Below are 23,180 nucleotides of genomic sequence, written 5' to 3'. Positions count from 1 at the left end.
GAGAAGTATAGGCTATGCACAACCTCACTTCCTGATCTCAAATATTATGCAAAAACAGTTTGTCAATATCTTAGTTCACTCATATTTGGTCCATTTTAGAAATCAAAAACATTTTGAAGAATAACACAGGTTAAAAGATGATGTCATTGCAAATAACTGGTAAAATAAACTATACATTCCCACCAAAAACCTTTCCAGAGTTTTTCTTGCCTCTGACTTGAAAAGTCAAGAAGGAAGCCATAAAGCAGTCAGCCGTAAGAAAGTAAAATAACAAATGGCACCTAGCAAGACAAAAGAAAGGAATCCCTCTACCTCTCCATTCTTCTGCTTAACTGCAAATTGATGATACTTTAATAGTTTAAAAACCCAGTCAAAGCAAACCATTGACTCTTGATCCTACCTACTCTAAGGAAATGAGGGTTATACACTCCCAGTCACCCAAACACAATTGATAATGAGATAATTAAATCAATGATAATTAAACCATATACTGTGTGCTATATATGCCGTGTGCTAACTCACAGCTGAAAACGTTCACGGAGCAAAAAACAAAGAACACTTATCCCAAACAAACATTTTGACTGTTAGCACATCGGAAAATTAGTCTCCATTTCATTAAAAAGAAAAATATTTTGGCATCAACAGAATGGCCAACATTAAGATTCTCCCTCAAATAACTGGAAGAAAACATGTAATACATTCAAGAGCAAAGGTGAAAAAAATGTATCTTTCTATTCAGGAAAAGAATCCTTTCATTCAATTAGAGTATAAGTTATTAAAAGGGGGTAGTTATGAGTCTCTTCAGAGAGTTTCTGAACAGTTTATAAATACAAAAGGAACATTTCTTCAATAAATAAGTGGCTCCTAAAGTCTTTACTGATGACTTCCAGAACCCTCCATCACTGCTGTCCAGGCCAGCTCCACTTCTCTGAGAGGTTTTAGCTGCCAGTGGAATGGAATGTTTTCTGTTATTAGGTGACTCTTCTTATACCATGCAGACTTTCATCAATATATCTCTTCAGAGTCTGAATCCTGGAAGGAAAGAACAGCAGTTGTGGTATGCATACGAAGTATAACGCCACAGTCAGAACTTAGGCAAAGACCGCATGTTAGGATCCCCCAAAGGGAATTCAGCTTCGGGGAGACATCAGCAGCGAAATGGCACTGGTTCAACACACCTAAATTCCCAGGTGGCATTAGAGGACCTCAATATAATTAGTGTCTATTGCACTAATTTCTGCTTCAAAACCCTAAGGGATCCCTTTTCCTTGGTGAATGTTTTTTAAAACCTCATCACACATGAAAAGGTGCCTATCTACAGCAGAATGTGCAGGATTGTAGCTAGGAGTCAGACTTCCTGAGTTCCAATTCCAGCTCCACCCCTTGCTGGCTGTGCGACCTTGAGTAAAGTTACTTATCTCTAAGCCACAGCTTCCTCATCTGTAAAATGGGAATAATAAAAATACGTGCACTTCATAGAACAGCAATGAGAACTGAATGAGACAATGTATGTAAATCACCTAGCACAGTGCCTGGCACTTTGTGAGAGCTCATTCAAGATTAGCGACTATTATCGTTATTCTTATTTTCACTGTTCAAACTCGTATTCATTACTTCTAACCTCAAGTGGGCCATTAGTACTACCCGGCATATACCATATCTCTAGTCCATTCATCCTCCTTTTGTCCTAGATAATTACTTCATAACTTTCCCTCTTTCCACAAACCTCTAACACCTCCTCCTCACTTCATTCTCAGCTGATGACCCTGCTTCCTCCCATCATTGGGAACAGAGGAGCAGTCAGTAGGAAACTTCCACAAGCTCCCATCATATTTACCCACACATCTGTGTCTGGGCCCATCTACTTGGCCTTCCTTATTAGTCTTCTCATGGATACACTCTCCCTGCCTTTATCTAAGGCTAACATCTCTACTTGAGCACTAGATCCTGGAGTCGCTCCAGCAATCCTCCCCTCTCTCCTGCAGCATCAACTTTTTTTCTACTGGATCATTCCCATCAGCATACAAACGTGCTATAATTTCTCCTGTCTTAAAAAGAAAAGCAACTCTGGACACAGACCTCCTTCTACCGATTGGCTTTTTTCTCTGCTTCCTTCCACAGCAAAACTCCTTGAAAGAGTTGTTTACACCCACTGTCACCAATATATCTCTTCATATTCTTTCTTGACTCTATCCCATTCAGGCTTTCATCCCCACTATTCAACTGAAGCTGCTGTTGCCAAGGTCACTAATGATCGTCACATTACCAGATCATCCAATAATCAATTCTCAGTTCTCATTTCACTTGACCTGACTCAGCAGTAATTGACACAGTTAATCATTTTCTTTTCCTTGAAACACTTTCTTCACTTGGCTCCCAGGATATAGAACTCCCTGGTTTTCCTCCTACCTCACTGGACATTCCCTCTCAGCCTCCTTTGCTAATTCCTCCTCATCTCCCCAATCTATCAACCTTGAAAATCTCCAGGGCTCAGTCCTTTGAATTCTCTTTCTACACTCAATTCCCTGGTGGAAATATCTTCAGCAGTCTCTTTACACTGATGACTCCTAAACTTGTTTCTCCAGTCTAGACCCCTCTTCTGAACTCCACACCCATATAACCAATTGCCTACTCCACATCTCCACTTGGATGTTTAATAAGTATTTCAAACTTAATATATTCAAACTCAGCTCCTGATCTTCCTCCTAAAACTTATTCCATCCATAAACTTGTACATTAGAAAATGACACCTCTATTCTACTAGTTGCTCAAGTCAAGAACCTTGGAATTAGCCTTGACTCCTCCCATTCTTTCGCATATACATGCAACCCATCAGTAAATCCTTCTGGCTTTACCTTCAAACTATAATCAGAATACAACCACTTCCCACACCTCTACCACCACCACCCTGATCCAAACCAACACCATCCTCTCTCACCTACATTATCACTAAAGTCACTTAACCAGGATCTCTGATTCTGACATGGTCCCTTACCACCTATTCTCAACACATAAGCCAGAATAATCCTTCTAAAACATACATCAGTTCACAATGCTTCTCTTCTCCAAAACCTCCAGTGGATTCTATTTCATTAAGAATAAAAGTCCTGGGGGCCGGCCCCGTAGCGTAGTGGTTAAGTGCACATGCTCCCCTTTGGCAGCCCGGGGTTCACGGGTTCGGATCCCGGGTGCGCAGTGACACACCGCTTGTCCAGCCATGCTGTGGCGGCATCCCATATAAAGTAGAGGAAGATGGGCATGGATGTTAGTCCAGCGCCAGTCTTCCTCAGCAAAAAAGAGGAGGATTGGCATTGGATGTTAGCTCAGGGTCAACCTTCCTCACACACAAAAAAAAGAATAAAAGTCACCTGCAGAGGGTGGGGGGGTTGGACAAAATGAGTGAAGGGAGTAAAAAGGTACAAACTTCCAGTTATAAAATAACTAAGTCATGGGGATGTAGTGTACAACATGGCAACTATAGTTAGGAATACTGTACTGCATATTCAAAAGCTGCTAAGAGAGTAGATCTTAAAAGTTCTCATAGCAAGGGAAAAAACTCTGTAACTATGTGTGGTGATGGATGTTGACCAGACTTACTCATGATGATCATTTCGTAATACATAAAAATATAGAATCATTATGTTGTGCACCTAAAACTAATATGATGTTATATGTCAATTCTATCTCAATAAAAAAAACTAGTGAAAGCCAGCCCTGATGGCCTAGTGGTAAAGTTCAATGTTCTCCACTTTGGCGGCCCAGGTTCAGTTCCCAGTCATAGAACCACGCAACTTGTCTGTCAGTTGCCAGGCTGTGGCAGTGGCTTATGTAGAAGAACTAAAAGGACTTACAACTAGAATATACAACTATGTACTGGGGCTTTGGGGAGGGAAAAGAAAAAGAGGAAGATTGGCAACAGATGTTAGCTCAGGGCAAACCTTTCCCAGGAAAAAAAAAAAAAAAAACTAGTGAGATTCAATATTCATTAGATAAAACATGACTTATTATCAGATAAGCAAAAAGAACTAAATCATTCAAATGATGCTTTGAATGTTTGCTTTGTAAAATATTATAAAAATATAAAAAATTTAAGAAACAAATGTGGAAAAAAAAGAATAAAAGTCCAGGTCATTATAATCACCTATGTTCTATAAGGTATGACATTAGCTCTCTGAAGATATTCTATTCTTTGCCTTACTCACTTCATTCCTGCCCCATTAGCCTCCCTGCTGCTCCTAGAACATACCAATCATGGCCCCTCCTCAGAGTCTTTGTACCTACCATTTCCTCTGCCTGGAAGGCTCCTCCGCATCAGCCATAGGGCTTGCTATCTACTTCTTTTAGGTGTTTGATCAAATATCACTCCAGGGAGGGTGTCCCCAACCATCCTATTTAATATCATATCCCCCATCCAGCCATCCCCTCTCCCATTACTACTGTATTTTTCTCTATGGCATTAAGCACATCTGATACACTATATATTTTACTTATTTTTAAAAGATTTAGTTAGTTATTGTTTGTACCCCAGTTTAAGAGAAGGTGACATTTCAGCTGTGTCCTGGAGGATGCAAATTTTCCAGGTAAAGAATGAAAGTCCTTTGAGGGCAGGGATTTTTGTCAATTTTGTTCACTGCTATTTCCTAAGTACCTAGAATTGTATCTGGCATGTGACAGATGCTCAATAACTGTTGAATGAATTAATATCTGAAATGTGGATAATAATCGTATGGACATTAACTAATTTTGTGTTATCAAAATATTCGAACCCCAAAGGGTTAGTATTAGATCTTCTCCACTGGAACTATCGACCTTTCCCTCGTATTACCTATTATCCTTAAGGACATAAGAGAAAGATAAAAAAAGAACACTGCAGTGAGTAATTGGGCTGTGGTCATCTGGCCAAAGGCTGAGCTTGGCAATACAAGTACAATACAAATACAAAGAGGGCTCAAGTTTAAACCTTGTAATGATAGGCATGCTTCATATTAGATCATAAATTGCCTTTGACCTGTTTGCAACTGTACTACATCAGAGAGTCTTTCTTCCTCCTAGGATCCTGGGATGGCCACACAAGCCTACCAGTCACAGCAAGGGTTCAAAGGGGGAGGGATGACAGCCTTTCGAAATTTAAATCAAAACTCAGGCCTTCCAACATGGATATTTCTTATCGACAAAGCCACAAGTCACCTAAAAGAAAAAACTGAGGCACAGCAGAAAAGTTCAATTCAGGGCTCTGGGTCCCAGCCAGTCAAAGTGTCCTCATATGACCTCAGTGGCATAGCACACTCCTCTTTCAAGATGTTCTGTCAGTCAGCAGAGATGCTCTACACAGTCCCCTTCCCTAACCTAAGGACACCACTCTATGCCCATGAGACATATAACAAAATAATGGTTAGAATTGGTAGGGTCCCCTGAGGCCAAAATACTCTGGGGTAAGATTTTGGTTCACACCTAGCTTAGGACCTACCTGTATATCCTCTGCTGCCTCTGGGGGCAAAGGATCCCTGTAAGTAAGCAGGAAAATGAGACACGAACCTGAACAGAAGAAACGGCATGGGCTTACCAGGCACTCAGCACAACGGACACAAAGCCTCGCCATGCAGTCATCCTCCTCTTGGTCAGTGCTGTAGAAAGAAGACAAACCAACTCTGAACAATCGCTCTCCTCAGTCAGCAGAGCAGTTAAGAGCACAGGTCATTGAAATTGGACAGGTCTGCTTTTAAATTCCAGTTCTGCCACCTACTAGCAGGGTGACTGGGCAAATTACTGAAGCTCCAAGAGCCTGTTTCCTCATCTACAAAATGCAAATATTACCACCTACACTTAAAGGATACTGGTTGGGAGTAAATAAAAAATAAACACATATAAAACACGTCCCACAGTGCCCGGCACATAGAAAGTGCTCAATAAATAGGAAGGAGCCAGCCCTGATGGCCTAGTGGTTAAAGTTAGGCACTCTCACTGCTTTGGCGGCCCGGGTTTGTTTCCTGCTTGTGGAACCACACCACCCGTCTGTCAGTTGCCATGCTGTGGCGGCAGCTCACATAGAAGAACTACAAGGACTTACAACTAGGATATACAACCATGTACTGGGGCTTTGGGGAAGAAAAAAAAAAGAGGAAGATTGGCAACAGATATTAGCTCAGGGAGAATCTCTGTCAGCAAAATAAGTAAATAAATACATAAATAGGAGGTAGTCACAATCATCCATTCAGAAATGGACTGAGCACCAACTATGTCTGAGCCATTGTGCTGGGCTGGAGATAAAAACATAAATAAAACACAGTCCCCCGAAAGGCTCACAATTTCCTGGGGGTAAAAGACCTGTTAAAACTTAACAACTATGTTATAATACAATGTAATAAACATTTTAATAGAGTTAAGGTCAAACTGCTGTGGCAACAAAGAGGAGGGTGTGACTAGTTCTCCCTGGACGACTCAGGGAAATGCAAGAGAATGGGGCAGTTCAGCTGGGTCTTGGAGAATAAGGAAGACTTTTCCAGGTAAACAGGGAGGGATGGAGGGAATTCCAGGTGAGAGAAAACAATGTTGAAAAAAAGAGATCTGAATGAGTACAGTATGTTTAGAAAGAAAAATAGCTCACTGTAGCTGGAATGTGGAATGCACGAGGAGAAATGGCAGGAAAGAACACGACTTAGGGTTAGATCATAAAGGGGTCTTGTTAGACCATGCTTAGAAATAGACTTTTTAGTATTTTTACCAAGAGTTCTTTCCCTATTGGTGGGGGCCACAGATTTCTTGTAAAGGGCGCTCTCTCTCTCATTAAATAAATGCACATGCACGCATGTACACACACACACAGAGAGTTTTAGACCCTCTGAAGATAAGACTTCTCTCTCCAGGTTAAGAGCCCCTGACATAGACAATGGGGAATCAACAAGGGTTTTACGTAGACTTTTGTTACTTTTTTTTGAGTAGATTTGTTCTAGGGAAAATAGTGGATCATGCATGCTCACCGGCAAAATGATGTTTGATGAACGCTTTTGATAACCACAATCCAATTAACCCCTTCAGAGCATCTGCTGACCAAGAACAGATCTCGCTTATTTAAACTGTTTCTGCCCTTGCACGGCTATTCTTAAAGCCTCTCTCATTGCTCAGGCATTTGCTGTAGGGAGACATCAGCTCAGTAACAAAACAAGGAAAAGGGGAAAATAACTGATTTGTTGGAATTTCCTTTTAATTTTGAAGGAATGAGATATTCACTTCAGAATTTATATTCAGAATAACAGCATTGTACAATCTGATTTCCAAAAGAGGAGACTAGGACCACACTATCAACCCCTTCATCTCTCTCTCTAAATTAATATCCCCAAGTTTCCCTTTCAACCTTCCTTCTAGTACTCTGGAAGAAAGCAAGGCATGGATGCTGGGGTCTGGGCACTATCCACGAGGCAGAGCCCTGAAGAGGGTTTACTGCTCAGGGCTCCCACTGGACTTACTCATCTGAAACCTCAATAGATGACTTCTTATAGCTGGACTTGCTCCTCTTCTTCAGCCCCGCAGACTTTCTCGCCATTCTCACCAGCAGCAAAACAACCACGACAGCTGAGGGAATGAAGACAAGAATGGAAAGAAGGGCCACAGAGGAGAGCATGGTGCCAAAACCTAGAGGAGGAAAAAGAGAAAGTTAAAGAGAGGGACTTGCAGAAGTGCTTCCTTTGACATGAGATAGGTTTTACTTTTGCTTGTATTTCTTCTGATTACAAAAGAAATAAATTCAATGTAGAAAATACATAAAAGTATAAAGAAGAATAAAAATTCACCCATAATAACACTACCTAGGATTAACACGTTGGTATCTACCCATTCAATCTTCTTTCTAGGAGTATGTGGGTATGAGTCTGCCTATAGGGAGGAGAGTGTATATTTTTAGAAGTATGGATTGTATTTTACATACTATTTCTAACGTCTTTTTTTACTTAATACATGACAAATATTTTCCATGTCATTAAAAATTCCTTCCAGATGTGATTTTTAATGGCGTCACAGTGTTCTACCTTACTGAATAATTTATTGAATCTATCTTCTAATGCTGGCCATTCAAATTGTTTCCAATTCTTTGAATCTATGAGTTATATCATGATGATCACCATTACACATAAATCTTCATATTTACCTCTATTTCTTTAAGATAAAATTTTAAAATGGAATTACTGGATCAAAGGGCGTATACTTTTAAGGTGTCTGATTCATACTATCAAACTGTCTTCCAGAAAAACTATACCAGTTTCTACTCCCGCCAGCAGCATGAACACGCCCATGTCTTTGAAACCTATGAGTTATTGTTTTAAAAAAATAAAGAAAACAGACAGGGAAGGGAGAAAGACTTGAGAAACGATGAGGCATCTATAATGAACCATAATGCAGTTCTGTATCTCTAAGTCTTTGGTTCAAATCCAACTAAGGACTAGAATGACCACTCAATAATCACCAGGGAATAATGTAGAAAAAAAGGTCAGTCCTTAACCTACTCTCCCCTGGCTCCATACTAAAAGGAAACTGCTGCTCTTTGCAACATAAAATAAACATGCTGCCTCCCATCCTTAGAGGGGGTCCTCTTTCAAGACACAGGCAAGAACGCTGTCTTATAACTGAGGGTATGAACATACTAGGGAAACCAGAATGACTTCTACTTCACACAGATAACAACTCTCCATTTATTTAGGGGTTTGCCATACATTCCACAAAACCTCTGGTCACCTGAGGTTAAAATAAAAAAGGATAATGGAGAAACTATGACAATATTTGGAGAAAAACCAGTTTATAAAAATAAAGATAAAAAATTCATCCCAATAAAGAATTCAGGATGGCAGAATCTTCCACTAACAACTGGCTTACAAAGATAGGTAGCTCTGCTTATCACTGATCTCTCCAGAAAGCACCACAGTCACAGGGCACTGTAGAAGAAGGTTGGTGGCAGTTAGCTTACCCCTTTCTGTGACTGTTAGCTCTGTCACGGGAATATTATGGTGCACATCTGGGGGATTCTTCACAGCACAGCTGAATGTCCCATTGTCCTTGATGGTAGGGTTGCTTATGCTTATGGAGGCATCCCCTTTGTATACATCTCCAACCCAGGAAATTCGATCCCGAAATGTGCCTGCTGTGGTTGGGTACTGGAAGGACTGATAATGAAAAATCTAAGAAAGCAACACCACGAGGAAAAAGTTAATTTGGAAAGATGCATTGACAACGTAAAGCTAAGTAGGTCCAAAATAAAATACAAATGTATAATGAGTTTTCTCCACTGGCAATTTTTTTATGCTTTGTTTACCTCCACCCTACAGGTTAAAAGACAGGTTAATAAAACATATCTGAAAAAGGCTTGATGAAAGAATCCTGCTATCCTAACTCTCAAATCTCTTCTAAATTCTCCCTAAAATCCTAAAGCAGTAGTTCTCAACCAGGGGCAATTTTGGCCTCCAGGCGACATTTGGCAATATCTAGAGACATTTTTGGTTGTCACAATTGGGGGGAGTACTACTGGCATCTAGTGCGTAGAGGCCAGGGATATTGCTAAAAATCCTACAACACATAGGATAGCCCCCCCAAAAGAATTACCCAGCTCAAAATGTCAACAGTGCCAAAGTTGAGAAACCCTATTCTAAAGTAGCATCTAATATTCATATAGTACTTTATGGTTTGCAAATAATCTCCACACATTTACTCACTTGAGCCTCATAACAACACTGAACTATACATGGGGCAGGTATAATTATTCCAAATTTATAGAAAGGGAAACAAGGCTAAAAACAAAAAACTAAGTGAGTCACTCAAAGGCACACAGCTAGTAAGTGGGAAAGCGGAGATTTTTGTTTATCCAAAATCACCAGGAAAGTATAATATAATCAAGCCTCTCTCAAGTTATCTATCTTGGCAATTAATAAAAACCTCAAGTCAAATGCATGATCAGTACTCGATGAATGTGAACTGAATTAAAACGATGGTGCTTCAGATTGGTGATCAGACACTTCATCACCCAAAGCATCTAATTATATCTGATAGTAGGCCAGGCAGGTACTATAACACAATATGGTTTCTCACCCTTGTGCAAGATTCAAGGTTTTCCTCTTTCTTTGTTTACTTGGTACCTTCCCCCTTAAGAATCCAAGCATTTACAACCACTGAATTGCCCAATTTTGAAGAGGCACTTCCCAGAGAAGATGCTGAATCACTTACTAGTTCACTTGTTCATGTATTCATTCAACATATATTTACTGCACACCTACTCTATGCTAGACACTGTGTTAAGCAAAAAGATACAGTGGGAGCCAAATAGGCACAGTCTCTGCTCTCACAGAATTTACAGCCTAGTGGGAAATATAGATATTACAAAATAATAATATGTGTAATTAGTGTTCCAAAGAGGGAGGTAAAGAAAGGCTACAACTGATTATCAGCATCAATATAAAAGGGTTGGAAACTCCTTATTGACAAAACAAGGCCTGCTGTGTATCTTCAAGATTAATCCAACCTGTAAGTTACAAGTTAAATTAGTGATACTCAAATCCTTGCTAACTGATTAGTCTGACAGAATCCTAACTGATCATGTAACCGCGACATCATGTTACGTGATCTTTAAAAGTTCCACTAATTCCAACTTGGGTAAGTCTGCCGATTTTCTGACCAGCCTCACAGAGAACAGCACCAACTGCTGTTTGCATTTAAAGTCTCTGCCAGGAAGATCCCCACTGCTTGCTCTGTCCTACTTTTGGCCAAGGAGGCGGAGCCAGATAAGGTCAGCCAGAGTTTCCTGACCGCTCAGAAGAAAGTTAACTATTTTAAGTCTAAAGAAAAAGGGACGGTGAATACAGCCTAGCTTCCTCTACTGGAGCCACCTACCTAGCTCCAAGCTACGTGGCATTCACTAATAGCTCCTAAAACAAGATTCAAAGCTTCTACATTAAAATCAAAGAGAAATTTTTCCAGTGAAGGAAACAGGATAAATGAATTAAGAATACTTTCAAAATACAGTCTTACATACAGCTATGACATTCACATTCTTGATAGCATCTATCCTGAGCTAAGGATACTGCTGGAAGCATAAAGAGAAAGGGTTTTTTATAGCACTATAATCTTCAATTAAATATCTACAATGGGATTTGAACTATAAATGTGTTTTATATGTGTGACTAAAGTATATTGCTTCTAACATTGCAAGACTCTGTCACCAACAGCATCTGTCATCAACATAAGGTGCCACCATTTCCTTCAAAAGGAGCTATATAAATCAGTGCAGATGTTTATACACCGGGAGATGATGCCAAGATAAATCTACAGAGTACAGATATACAAGCAGACACACCCATTGAGACAACTTGATACCACAGGAAGTGAGCAACTTTAAGAGAAAGGACGTCTATTACCGGGACCTATACAATTTTCCTATCCAACAGTCCTGGAGGTATCTTTTTAGTACATGGAATCTGAAAATGAATCTATGAAACCACACAAAAAGAAAAAACAAAGGGGAAATGAAATTAAACCACATTTCCTCTGAGTTTGACAATTTTTTTCCTACAGCTTATTTGCAAAATTCTTACATAAAAGAATAAAAAGCCCTATGTGACCAAATGAATGTCATAGAGTGTAGAAGCTCATCTTCTTCTATTTAAATAGCTCATCTTCTATGCTAAAATGAGAAGCCCTAAGGAGTGCCTGAGACTTGAAATAAAAGGATTCCAGAGCTGTTGACCACAGAAGACTCAAATAAATTTCCCTAGAAGTGTACACTTACCGATTCTGTGCGGCTGCTGCCAGGAGGTCGATACGTCCAGTCTACAGTGAGTTTGTCAGTGACAGATGAAGTCGACTTGAAGGTGCATTTCAACCTGATCTTTTCTCCAACATAACCCCGCACATGGGCAGCTGCTTTAATCTCCAAGGAAAGGACGATGTAAACACCTAATCAAAGCAAGCCCAAACATTTAAAATGGATTTATTTGAGTGGAATATACAGATACGAGTGAACAATATAGAGACGCTATTTATCACTTCTAAGGCTCTCATCAAAAAGCCTTGGCAATAAATATCTTCTCAACTAAGCCCAAAAGGACAAAGAGCAGATATCTGCATTAACCAAAGGTAGTATTTTTGTCATTTTACAATATTAAATCATAGAATGAATGCTTGGGTAAAAATTTAAAACCTTGTCACATCAGCATTTTTCCAAACACAGACATGCGGTTAAATTAAGTACAAACAAATGGGTCAGCCCACAGCAGGCTAAAAGATTAAGCCACCCACTTGTCTCACACACATACACACACACACATACACACACTCCAGGAATAAGACAGCTTTTTGGTCTAAGTGACTTACCCCAAGCACAGCAAGGTTGTAACTTGAAGCTACCACTACAAAACTACCAGCAAAATGAGAATAGGAAATTTTTTTCAAAGAATTTTATGGAACTGTCCCAAGGTTCTATCTAGTTTTGTTTTGTTTTTTTCCTTTCTTAAAGCTGGTTAATGAATCACACATGCATTAAAAGTAAATCATGGGGAGGAAAACAGACCAAGTTAATGCACGCTAAAATGTAAAAATAAGACATCATTTTTAAACTCTCTAGAGATTTACTCTTTCCAAAACCACCTCAGACATCCAACTGTGACACTCCATCCCCCCCAAAAGAGTTGGCACTTTCTTCTGATCCATCCCCTCTGCTTTCAGAGAACCGTGAGTAGAAATTTAGCTTCCACTAAGGAGCCATTTTTTAGAAAAGTAAGCCACCAGCACGTCGTTTTTCCTGCTTCCTTCTCCTCTGCAATAAGCCGTGATTCTTCTGGCAGGCCAAAGGCAAAGAGAGCAGCAAGATTTCAGAAGAGAGCAAACCCACACACCGTCCTGGAAAACCAGCAGTCCCTCTGGTAGAGGCAGGATGCAAATCCAAGCCCTGTCACTTGCTGGCTTTGTGGTCTCAGCAAGTTACTTTACTTCTTCAGTTTCTCACCCTGGGGGAATGATAATAATAGCACCTATCTTAGAAGGTCACTGTGAGGAATAAATGAGTTAAAACATGTATAACACCAAGAAGCCTACCTAACCTAGGGTATGTGCTCAATGCATGTTAGATAGCTTCATCATCATTATCGCCATCTCTTCAGTTCTGCCTACACTCTCAACCTTTCCTATCACAGACACAGTTATGCGTCATCAATTCCACTGCCTTTACCTCTGCTGCTCCGAACCATTTTTCTGGCTCCTCTCTAGACAATCTAGTCTGTCCACATTCCTCTTAAAACGAAGAGACCAAGACTGAGCTCACAACTCTAATAAGAATCTGACGCATCCCAAAGATGAAGATTACTCCTGGTTCATCCATAGCTTCCTCTCTGACTTTGCCATGCTAAACTTGTTGTTCCTTCTATGCAAATGCTGTTCCTCAGCCTGGAACACCTTCATCCCTCAGCCGCTACTCTCTCCTAAGCCCTCACTCCTGACTCACCTTATTCATCACTCAAGAACCAGCTCTAAAAACTGGAAGGGGGAAATGAATGGATAATCTACACTCTCCTCATGCCTTTATCCTAAAATATAAGTATAGTAGAGAGATTTAAGAGTGTGGATTTAGAATGAGATAGACCTGGACTTGAGGTCTAGCCCAGCTACTTTCTAGCTATGAGACCTTGATCAGAGTTCCTAACCTGTCCAAGCTTCAATTTCCTCACTTGGTAAATGGGAATAATAACAAGACCCACTTCACTGGATCACTGTGAGAATCCAATAAGATTAAATAAGATAACACACAAAATGCCTAGCACAGCATCTGAAATAGAAACTTTCAATAAATGTTAGCCATTATTATTAAAATAAACACCACAAACATTCAAAAACCTTTAATAATTCTCTATTGGGCTATGGAATAAAATCCAAAAAGTGACAATCTGGCCCCAAACTTCTGCTACTCCACCCGCCTACACATCCCGTCCCCTTCACCATGCCCAGAAGGTCCTGCCATTTCCCAAATTTGCTATGTCCTTTCATGCCACTGTGCCTTTCTTTGAATATGTGTTTGGCTGGAAGGCTCTCCCTATTCCTACCAATCCTGCCTGGGTTGTTCCCACCACACCCAAACCCCCACTCTCAAACACCTCCAAAACCCAGCTCAAATATCAGCCCCCTTTGTGATGCCTTCCTAAATTCCCTGATGTATCTCATTGCTCTTTCTTCAATGTTCTCATAACATTTAGTACATAACGCTATTCAAGCACATACACCATTGATTGTGGTCAATTTGTAAAGACTATTTCCTCCAGTAAATGCAAGCACTTGAAGGGCAAAAATTCAGAGGGAGGGGAGCAGGCAGGGACAGACAGAGAAGAGGTGGACAGGTCACTGTCCACCTAGTGTAGGAACAAAGCGTGACCATTAGTCACCCACTTTCTTCCTATGCCCTGTCTACAGTATTTTCAACATTCTTATGTCCTCTACACTCCTCTCTTTCCATTGCACCCATTCAAGGAAAGCTCAACCCTAGATGACCACTCCTAGACTGTGGCTAGTGTACAGTAAAGGTAAAAAAAAAAATCACACAACTGCACAGATAGTTACCACAAGAAATTTGTGAATTCCACCCACAGTTGAGGTACAGTGACCCTTTAACCAGCCTTGGTCAGCTCCTCTTTCTGATTCCTCAAACCTCTGCCATTCTCTTTCATCTGCTGTGCAACCTTCAACTCCCTCATTCTCAGGAGAAAATGTCTCCTCTTACTTCTTCAAGAAATTTGAGGCCATACAAACTGCCGAGCCACACACCTTCTTGTGTCTGCACCTATACTTACTTCCCATCTGAAAGAGTGTGGTGCCCCTTCTCCTACACAAGGCCAACCTCTCCTGCTTTGCCCTGGATCACTCCTCTCCAAGCCCTGCTCCAGCAGAAAAATCCTCTCTACTATCTTCAACCTCTCCCCTTCCAGAGGGGCTCTCTTGCTCTTCAGCCTCTAAACACACAGAGGTCCCCCCCATCGTTAAAAACAAACAATATAAACAAATAACAATAAAACAAAATAATAACAATCTCAACCCTATAATACTACTTGCTACCAACCACTGCCCTCTCTTTCCTTTCTAAGCCAAGTTGGTGAAAGAGCAGTCTATACCTAATGTCTCCATTTCCCCCCTTCCCTTCCACTTCTGGACCCCTACAGCACAATCTGGACTCCACTACCACTTCTGGTAAAGGGCATCATGTCTTAAAACTGTAAAATCCAAGGGATAAAAACTCCAATAGGCACTTTTCTATCCTGATTTTACTGGACCCCTCTGCCTCAGTGACTACTTGCTCCTCGACCTCCTCTATCCTAGGCGCTATGACAATACTCGCATTCCTCACTCATTCTTCAAACATATACTTATTGGGCATCTGTTTCGTGCCACCCCCTGAGCTTGGAATTAAATGTGAGCAAAATAAATTCACTCTCTGTTTTGCAGCTTAAAATACAGCAGAAGTTCAATAAATTAATCAAATAATAATAAACACAAATGTCTAATTACAAATTCTGATAAGTACTATGAAGGAAAAACAAAGAGAGTGGCTATGAGAATTGCACCTGTTATAATAGGAGAGCAGGGAGTGGTTAATGAAAGCTTCCCTGAAAAAAGTTACTTTTGAGTTGAGTTCAGAAAGAAGGGTAACAAGGTAAGGAAGGGGAGAGCATTCCAGGCAGAGGATACAGCATATGCAAATGTCCTGTGCCAGGAAGCAGCACAGTCAGTCAAGGAACTGAAGGAAAGGCAGGATGGCTGAAACACACAGAGCATGAGACAGAATGAGGTGTGGCTAGGAGGTAAGCAGGAAGCAGATCATGCAGGACCTTAAAGATTTGAGTACTGGGAAGCCATGGAAAATACTTAAATGTGGGGATAAGTGAGAAGAGACATGATGAAGTTTGCATTTTCAAAAGATCACTCTAGGGAAGACACTTAGAAGGAATCAAGAATAAATATAAGGGGATTACTTAGGAGGCTACTACCATAGTCAAATGAGAAATACAGGAAGCTTGAACTAAGTTGGTAGCAGTGGACATGAGCAGAACTAGGAAGACAACAATACTTATAAGGTAAAACCAGCAGGAAGTGGTGACAGATCAGATGAGGAATGTTAGGGAAAGGGAGGTATCAAGGATAACTCTCAGGTTTCCAACTTGGTGAAACCATTCGCTGACACAAGGAAGGCTAGAAAAGTACCAGGCTTGGCAGGGAAGAACATGAATTTGATTTTAGATAAATTTAAGGTGCCTTTGAGATGCCCAAGGGATAATGTCAAGGAGACAGTGGGTTTAGGGCAGAGGTCAGCAAACTATGGCCCATGGGCCAAATCTAGCCCACTATGTCTTTTTATAAATAAAGTTTTATTAGAACACAGCCATGTGCATTCATTTATGTATTATCTGGGGCTGCTTTTGTACTACTCCAGCAGAGTTGAGTAATTGCAACACAAACCATATGGCTCACAAAGCCTAAAATATTTATTTTCTGGCCCTTTACAAAAGTTTGCCAACCCTGGTTTAGAGCAAAGAAGAAATATGGGTTAGAGTTGTAAATAAGAATCGCATTAGTCTCCCTACACCCAGCTCTCCACACTGCTTGTGTTGCATACACACACACACACACAAACTCCACGTCTCTGATAGTTTCTATCAAACCTCTTTCTAAGGCTCCTCCTTTCCTACTCATCCCTTAAACACTGGTGTTTCTTAGAGTTCCACCCTAAGCCCACAGACCTTCATTCAACATGTTCTCCCTGGACAATCCTATCCTCTTCTATATATTTAACAACCACTAATAGGCTAATGATTCCCCAGTCTATATTGCTAGCCATGACCTGCCTCTGAGTGTCCAAATGTTTCTGGATACATGCACTTGGATATCACCATCACTGGACCTCAAGTTGAACATAGTGAACTTTTGTTTACTGCCAGCTCAACATCCATTCCCTTCATCGCCTGTTCTAACAATACTCAGATTTTTTTTTTTTTTTTTTTTTTTTTTTTTTTTTTGATATCCACCTTTCCCACACAGCTTCTGAGCTTGGGGGAAGATGCCTCTATCAGTCAGGGTCCAGGGAGGAAATGGAAGGTACAATCAGCTGAGATTTTGAAAAGTACATGGGCCACTTTTCAAAAGAACCTTTTCTCAGAGTCAAGGAAGCCACCAAAGGGACAAAGCCTTTACCATCCCCAGCCCTGAAGGGGAAAGGGAGGAAATGGTGCTACAGGAGACTGGTAAGAGCTGGAGCTGTGAGCCACATGACAAATGCTGTAGCCATAGAGAGGCACAGCTAGTATAAACCATAGCACTAAGACAGGGAGGGAGCAGGAAAGAAATTCCCTGATACCTTTCTCTTCCTGCCCTCCAATCTCCTGCCAATGCTTTTCATTGACCAAGTCTAACTGGGAGCCAGGGAAGGGAGCCTAGATGATGCAGTCTATATGGTCAGCTTTCCAAGGAGTAAAGAAGAACTGAGAAGGGAAGCAATAGATCTGGTGGACAATGAGCAAACTAAGAATAACGAGCAACTGACCCTACCCCCAGCTCTCGAGGGTGACCCAGATTGGCCTAAACCAATCATTATATCGAGAAGTGTGCTGGTAAACAGCTAAAAAAAAAAAAAAGACTGTTTCTTTGGTGCCAATATTCCCACCATGGCTAATTTCAAGCTACAAAGGTAAGGTCTCTGAATGCTGAGTTAAGAAGAGATATGCATAACTGGCTCTTGAGAGCCAGTAGGAGCTGGCTCCAGCATACCATCCTCCTGACCACAGAGATATGTTTGGGGTCAACATGTGATTTAAGCTAACCCAGTCAAAGTAAGTTTCAGAAAACTTGCTTGGAAACTTATTTAATGCCTCCATGCCTTGTTTATGTTCCTCTCTGTGTCTGGAATTTTCCTCACTCTCTATCTCTAACTCTTATTCTTCTTTCACGATTTAACTTCAGTGATACCTCCACGAAGTCTTCCCTGTTCCTCATGGCAGATTAAGGGCACCTCTTACGGGCACCTCTTCTGTGTTCTCATAGCTTATAGTGCATTTCTCTCTTAGTACCAGCTAATTCTAAAATTATCTGTTGATCTATCTTCTCAAATAGACCCTGAGGTCATCCAAACAGAATCTAGCACATTGTGGATGCTCTGCAATATTCAACTGAATCAAGTCAACAGTTTCCTTTTCATAAAACAAAAATTGTTACAAAATAAGCATAAAAATTACAAGTTCTGAGCAAATTCTGGTTACTGAATTATAGTAAGTACACCATTAATAATGCTACCTCTCTACCAATTTCTTCCTTGTTAATGTATTTGAACTCCATATTCATGAGCATGATTTTGCCACAAAGTTATCAATATGTAAAGTCACTTTGCTGACATCTAAACACTGGACAAGCGGGTCTTAAATGTATAGTAACAGAAAAGACCCACGGGTGAACTAAACTACTCTACACTACTAATCTACACATCAGGATGTTGGTTCTCCTTGGGGAAGAAGGGATAATGACTGGAAGAAAGCACAAGGAAGGCTTCTGGAGTATCAGTAATGTTCTACATCCTGATTTGGATGCTGGTTACCCCGGTGTGCTCAGTTCCTGAAAGTTCATTGAGCTATACACTTATACATGTACACTCTTCTCTCTATATATTATACTGAAATTAAAAGTGTTTTAAAATCAATGGATGTAGAGCCAGCCCTGTGGCTTAGCAGTTAAGTGCACACGCTCCGCTGCTGGCGGCCCGGGTTCGGATCCCGGGCGCGCACCGACGCACCGCTTCTCTGGCCATGCTGAGGCCGCGTCCCACATACAGCAACTAGAAGGATGTGCAGCTATGACATACAACTATCTACTGGGGCTTTGGGGTAAAATAAATAAATAAATAAAATTTTTAAAAAAAATCAATGGATGTAAAACAATTTGTCTACTCCACTGGGAAAAAAAAGAAAAAAAAACAAATTCCAATGTTACATTCGTTCAGAAATTTTTATCCTAGGCCTAATGTGCTTATGGGTATTTATTTTTTCATCTGAGTAAAAAAGCATTCTTGCCAGCTAAAAACAGCCAACTATAGAAATACTTATAATAATTAACAAAAATTTTTTATTCTGGAAGGAAAACAAGAAAATCACATTTAAACATAAGTATCTTAATAAATGGAAGAAATGAAAAAAATGACAAAACTCTCAATTTTGTACACTCAATTTTCCAAAATACAAATCTGTCAACCTTTGATTCATAAAATCGCACACTTATATGGAAAAGAGAAAAGGGTAAGAACCCTGGCTGCCTAATCTATTGTTTCTATGTACTTTGACAACCGATGTAGCAGAACCATATTTATAACTCAGGGAGAATTCAAACAAGTTAATAATTTAATGAGTCTTATCTTTGAAGAGGAAAAGCAAACACTGGTATGAAACCAAAGCCTATTGCCTAACAGATTTAAAACAAGTGAGACCCCAAAAAATGGATGAACCTTGAAAACATGGTAAGTGAAAGGAGCTAACCACAAAGGAACATATATTGTATGATTCCATTTATGTGAAATGTCCAGAGTAGGCAAATCCATAGCAACAGAAAGTAGATTGGTGTTTGACAAGGGCTGAGGAAAGGGAGGAACGGGGAGTGACTGTTAATAGGTATAGAGTTTCTCTTTGGGGTGACGAAAATGTTCTAAAATTTTTTTTTAAAGATTTTATTTATTTATTTTCCCCCCAAAGCCCCAGTAGATAGTTGTATGTCATAGCTGCACATTCTTCTAGTTGCTGTATGTGGGACGTGGCCTCAGCATGGCCGGACAAGCGGTGTGTTGGTGTGCACCCGGGATCCGAACCCGGGCCGCCAGCAGCGGAGCGCGTGCACCTAACTGCTAAGCCACGGGGCCAGCCCTGTTCTAAAATTGATTGTGGTAATGATTGCACAACCCTGTGAATATATTAATAACCATTTAATTGTATATTTTAAATGGGTAAATTGTATGGCATGTAAATTATATCTCAATAAAGCTGTTATTTTTAAAAAGGCAAAAGATAAATCAACTCAACAAGTACATACAGATCATAAAATCAACTTCTAATGTTTGAATTATTTGGTCTGCTGGACTTGTGGATGCTTTTCAATGTGAAATGACATAAAATTTAAGAAACTACGCACCATTTCTAGAATTCTTTTTCTCAACAGAACAATATTTGAATATTTCCTTGTGTGTGTGACAGAGACAGAGAGATGAAACTGGGATTATTTAGAGTGACAGGCCAGCCTAAATATTATATTACAAAATAATTTAGCTGAAAAACTGGACACTCATGATGACATGGTCAGCTGGGAGGGATCAGGGAGTGTGCCGGCAGAATAAATATTAGTCATCAAATAAATAAAAACGTCCCCGCCTTACCTGCTAAGATTTAGAACACCTTAAGTCTTTACGTTAAATGTCGCCTTCAGAAATTCCCACTTACCCACAGGGAAATTTTATGAAGTTAACAATTCACTCTAATGCTAGCTCTACTAACTACGATTTCCCAAGAAGACATACACACACAAACACACCCACACACAAATCTGGGAAATAATTGCACCCTAACATGAAGGTAATTAGGTTGTACTGAAATTTACACAATTTGAAAATTGCATCAAAGCAAAACAGCCAAATTTTAAGAATATGTCACAGTGTGAATACTGTACTTCTGATATTAGTAATACATTAAAATTTTAACAGAATTGATATGCCCTGTCTTGTATTTTAAAAAATGTGCTATTAAAATGCCAAGGCAGTTGCTTTTTCCTGAACAAAATGAGTATTATAACAAAATCACAGCACATCCTTTCTGTGACTAATAAACGTTTTACCTCACAGGCCCTGACAATCACCTACAAAAATGAAATTACCAAGTCTTAATTTTCTTTCCCAAAATTACTGGGACCAACTACTGAACACTTGACTTGCCCTTTCCTAACGAGGATACACAGCCCACAGAACCACAGCAGAGTCAACCACTGATAACTCAGCACAAGATAACACCACGTGCCCCAAAGCCAGAGCCCTCCGTGGGTCTATCAAGCCGTGCCATCACCAGAACACCACGCAGCCACGCAAGGTGGTCGAGCTCCCAGCGGCTCAGGAAAGCACTGACAAGATACCAACTGCCCTCAGCGGGCAGTGGTTACAAGAAGAGAACATCCTCCCCACACCCTCCCGCTTCCTTCCTTCCCAGAAGCGTTGTGGGGGTTTCCTGAGACACCCCCCCCCCCGGAACCGGAAAAGCGACCATCTTCCCTATCCCCCCGGCCGGAAGTGAGGCAGAGCCTGCTGGCGCACTCACCTTGAAACCACAGGACGGCCAGCAGTGGGAAGAGACCGCAGCCACGGCCTCCCGGCGCTCCGCTCTGCTGCATCCCGACAGCTCTCCAGATCCTTGCACGCCTTGTTTACCGCTCCCGGTAACAACACAGGTAACACCGGAAGTGACGTAGGGCGGGAGGCAGCGAGAACACTTAAAAAGGGCAATTCGAAGTTGCCATAGGAACGTGGCTTTTTTTCCAGAACCACACCTGAGCTTGCTCACCAATGAGCGATCCTTTAACTCTCAAATAGGAGTTACTTATTCTCTTTTGCTTGACAATGAAACAGGCTACAGAGTTTGGAAAATTTACAATTTATTTTTATGGAATTCTGCAGTACTGAATAGTCTTCATCCTCTGACTATTGCGGAAGCCTTTTTTACTCCCTACAGATTATTTTATTTGAACACTCTCAGAATAGGCTTCTATACACTTAGAGTTCGGAGGGACCTAGGAGATCATACAGGATCAGTCAGTCAATAAAAAAATATGAATTAGGCTTTCGTGCCGAATTTGTGCCTCAAGTCTCTTTGGTTCGTGTTCTTTTTTTGGGTGTAGCTATTACAGCATCCAGCTCAGTACCTACCTAAACTGGGTGTTTATTAAATTGCTGTTGACAGTGGCAATGATGAAATCATCACAGCATATAATAGAGAAAAAAGGAACTGAGATTTGTGTATCTTTTGGTTGGAAAAGTGAGCAAGTAATGTTTTCACAGTGCTTAAAGTGAAATGAAGAGATGGTGTCACATTCGTCTGAAAAAGAGATGGGATGGTGCCCCACTTTAATTATTAGTCCCTCTGTGCTCCTGGAATCTCTGTATATTTAATGGAAGCAAGAGGGGAACAAAAGTATGCTTCAGTTTTTGGGAAAGTTTAATAACTTTCCATTTTTCAACTCCCATTTCTTTACTAGACTTGAAAGCGGGTAGTTTTCTCTATTAAGAAGGTAATGTAAAAGTACCAAATGGAATAGATACTGTTCCTTGGAAACAGTCCCCAACCTAAGCAGTTTGTTGTGCCCAATTCCCAGTTATCCAAAGCAATGTGAAAATTCTGTGGCAGTCCATTTAGATTTGTTTATCCAGCAGAAACTAATTCTATCCATTACTGACTTTCAAGCTGCCTCTAAGAAAATTTTTCAGTGACGATAAAACATATACCCATCTGTTTTCTATTACTTGCTATGTAAAATTGTTAGATTTGTATATAAGCAAATTATATAATTGGTAATTCTTTATTACTAAAAGTTATTTACATAAGTGTTTAAGGCACAATGAAAAATAAATTACAGTACAAAAGTTCTCTTTAGGAAGAAGACACTGAACAACAGGGCAATATTAACCCTTGAATATTTAACCAAGACATGCTACAAGTTTTGCAGGAAAGACTTTCCATGAGATTTTAACTACTTTTTCAGTACAATTATGGAACATCATCCAGGCTGTCTGTTTGAAGAAATATCCAGTTTTTTTTGTTTTTTTTTTTTGTGAGGAAGATCAGCCCTGAGCTAACATCCGTGCTAATCCTCCTCTTTTTTGCTGAGGAAGACCAGCTCTGAGCTAACATCTATTGCCAATCCTTATCCTTTTTTTTTTGTTCCCCAAAGCCCCAGTAGATAGTTGTATGTCATAGCTGCACATCCTTCTAGTTGCTGTATGTGGGACGCGGCCTCAGCATGGTGGGAGAAGCGGTGCGTCAGTGCACACCCGGGATCCGAACCCCGGGCTGCCAGCAGCGGAGCGCGCACACTTAACCGCCAAGCCACGGGGCCGGTCCACCAGTTATATTTTAAAAGGTTGAATTATGAAGAAAAATAGAAAA

General features: G+C 40.5%; 2 protein-coding genes across 2 annotated transcripts in view; one reads left to right on the top strand and one right to left on the bottom strand.

Annotated features, from left to right (window-relative positions):
* Positions 1–479: 479 nt before the first annotated feature.
* MPZL3 (myelin protein zero like 3) lies at positions 480–22,523 on the bottom strand. The gene is made up of 6 exons (XM_058545114.1): positions 21,339–22,523; positions 11,762–11,928; positions 8,954–9,164; positions 7,464–7,629; positions 5,564–5,624; positions 480–1,032 (listed from the first exon to the last, which is right to left on the bottom strand). Exons 1-6 carry the CDS (start codon positions 21,409–21,411, stop codon positions 1,006–1,008), a joined length of 705 nt encoding a protein of 234 aa, XP_058401097.1. The 5' UTR covers positions 21,412–22,523; the 3' UTR covers positions 480–1,005.
* Positions 21,400–23,180, top strand: part of LOC131408198 (T-cell surface glycoprotein CD3 epsilon chain) — a 51,542-nt gene continuing 49,761 nt past the window's right edge. The window contains exon 1 of the mRNA XM_058544738.1: positions 21,400–21,468. The gene's annotated coding sequence lies outside the window, so the exon portion shown is untranslated. The remainder of the gene's footprint in view (positions 21,469–23,180) is intronic.

This window comes from Diceros bicornis, chromosome 7 (assembly GCF_020826845.1).
Source record: "Diceros bicornis minor isolate mBicDic1 chromosome 7, mDicBic1.mat.cur, whole genome shotgun sequence".
Taxonomy (NCBI): Eukaryota; Metazoa; Chordata; class Mammalia; order Perissodactyla; family Rhinocerotidae; genus Diceros; species Diceros bicornis.
This window is presented reverse-complemented; position numbering and strand designations above follow the sequence as displayed.

Bases quoted from the DNA above. Each gene is read 5' to 3' on its own strand.
- MPZL3 (XM_058545114.1), bottom strand. From the start codon at position 21,411: ATGCAGCAGAGCGGAGCGCCGGGAGGCCGTGGCTGCGGTCTCTTCCCA. The intron at 11,929-21,338 runs GTGAGTGCGCCA...TGCTTTGATTAG, and splicing joins GGCCGTCCTGTGGTTTCAAG to GTGTTTACATCGTCCTTTCC. The intron at 1,033-5,563 runs GTAAGCCCATGC...CTTTCCTTCCAG, and splicing joins TCCGTTGTGCTGAGTGCCTG to GATTCAGACTCTGAAGAGAT.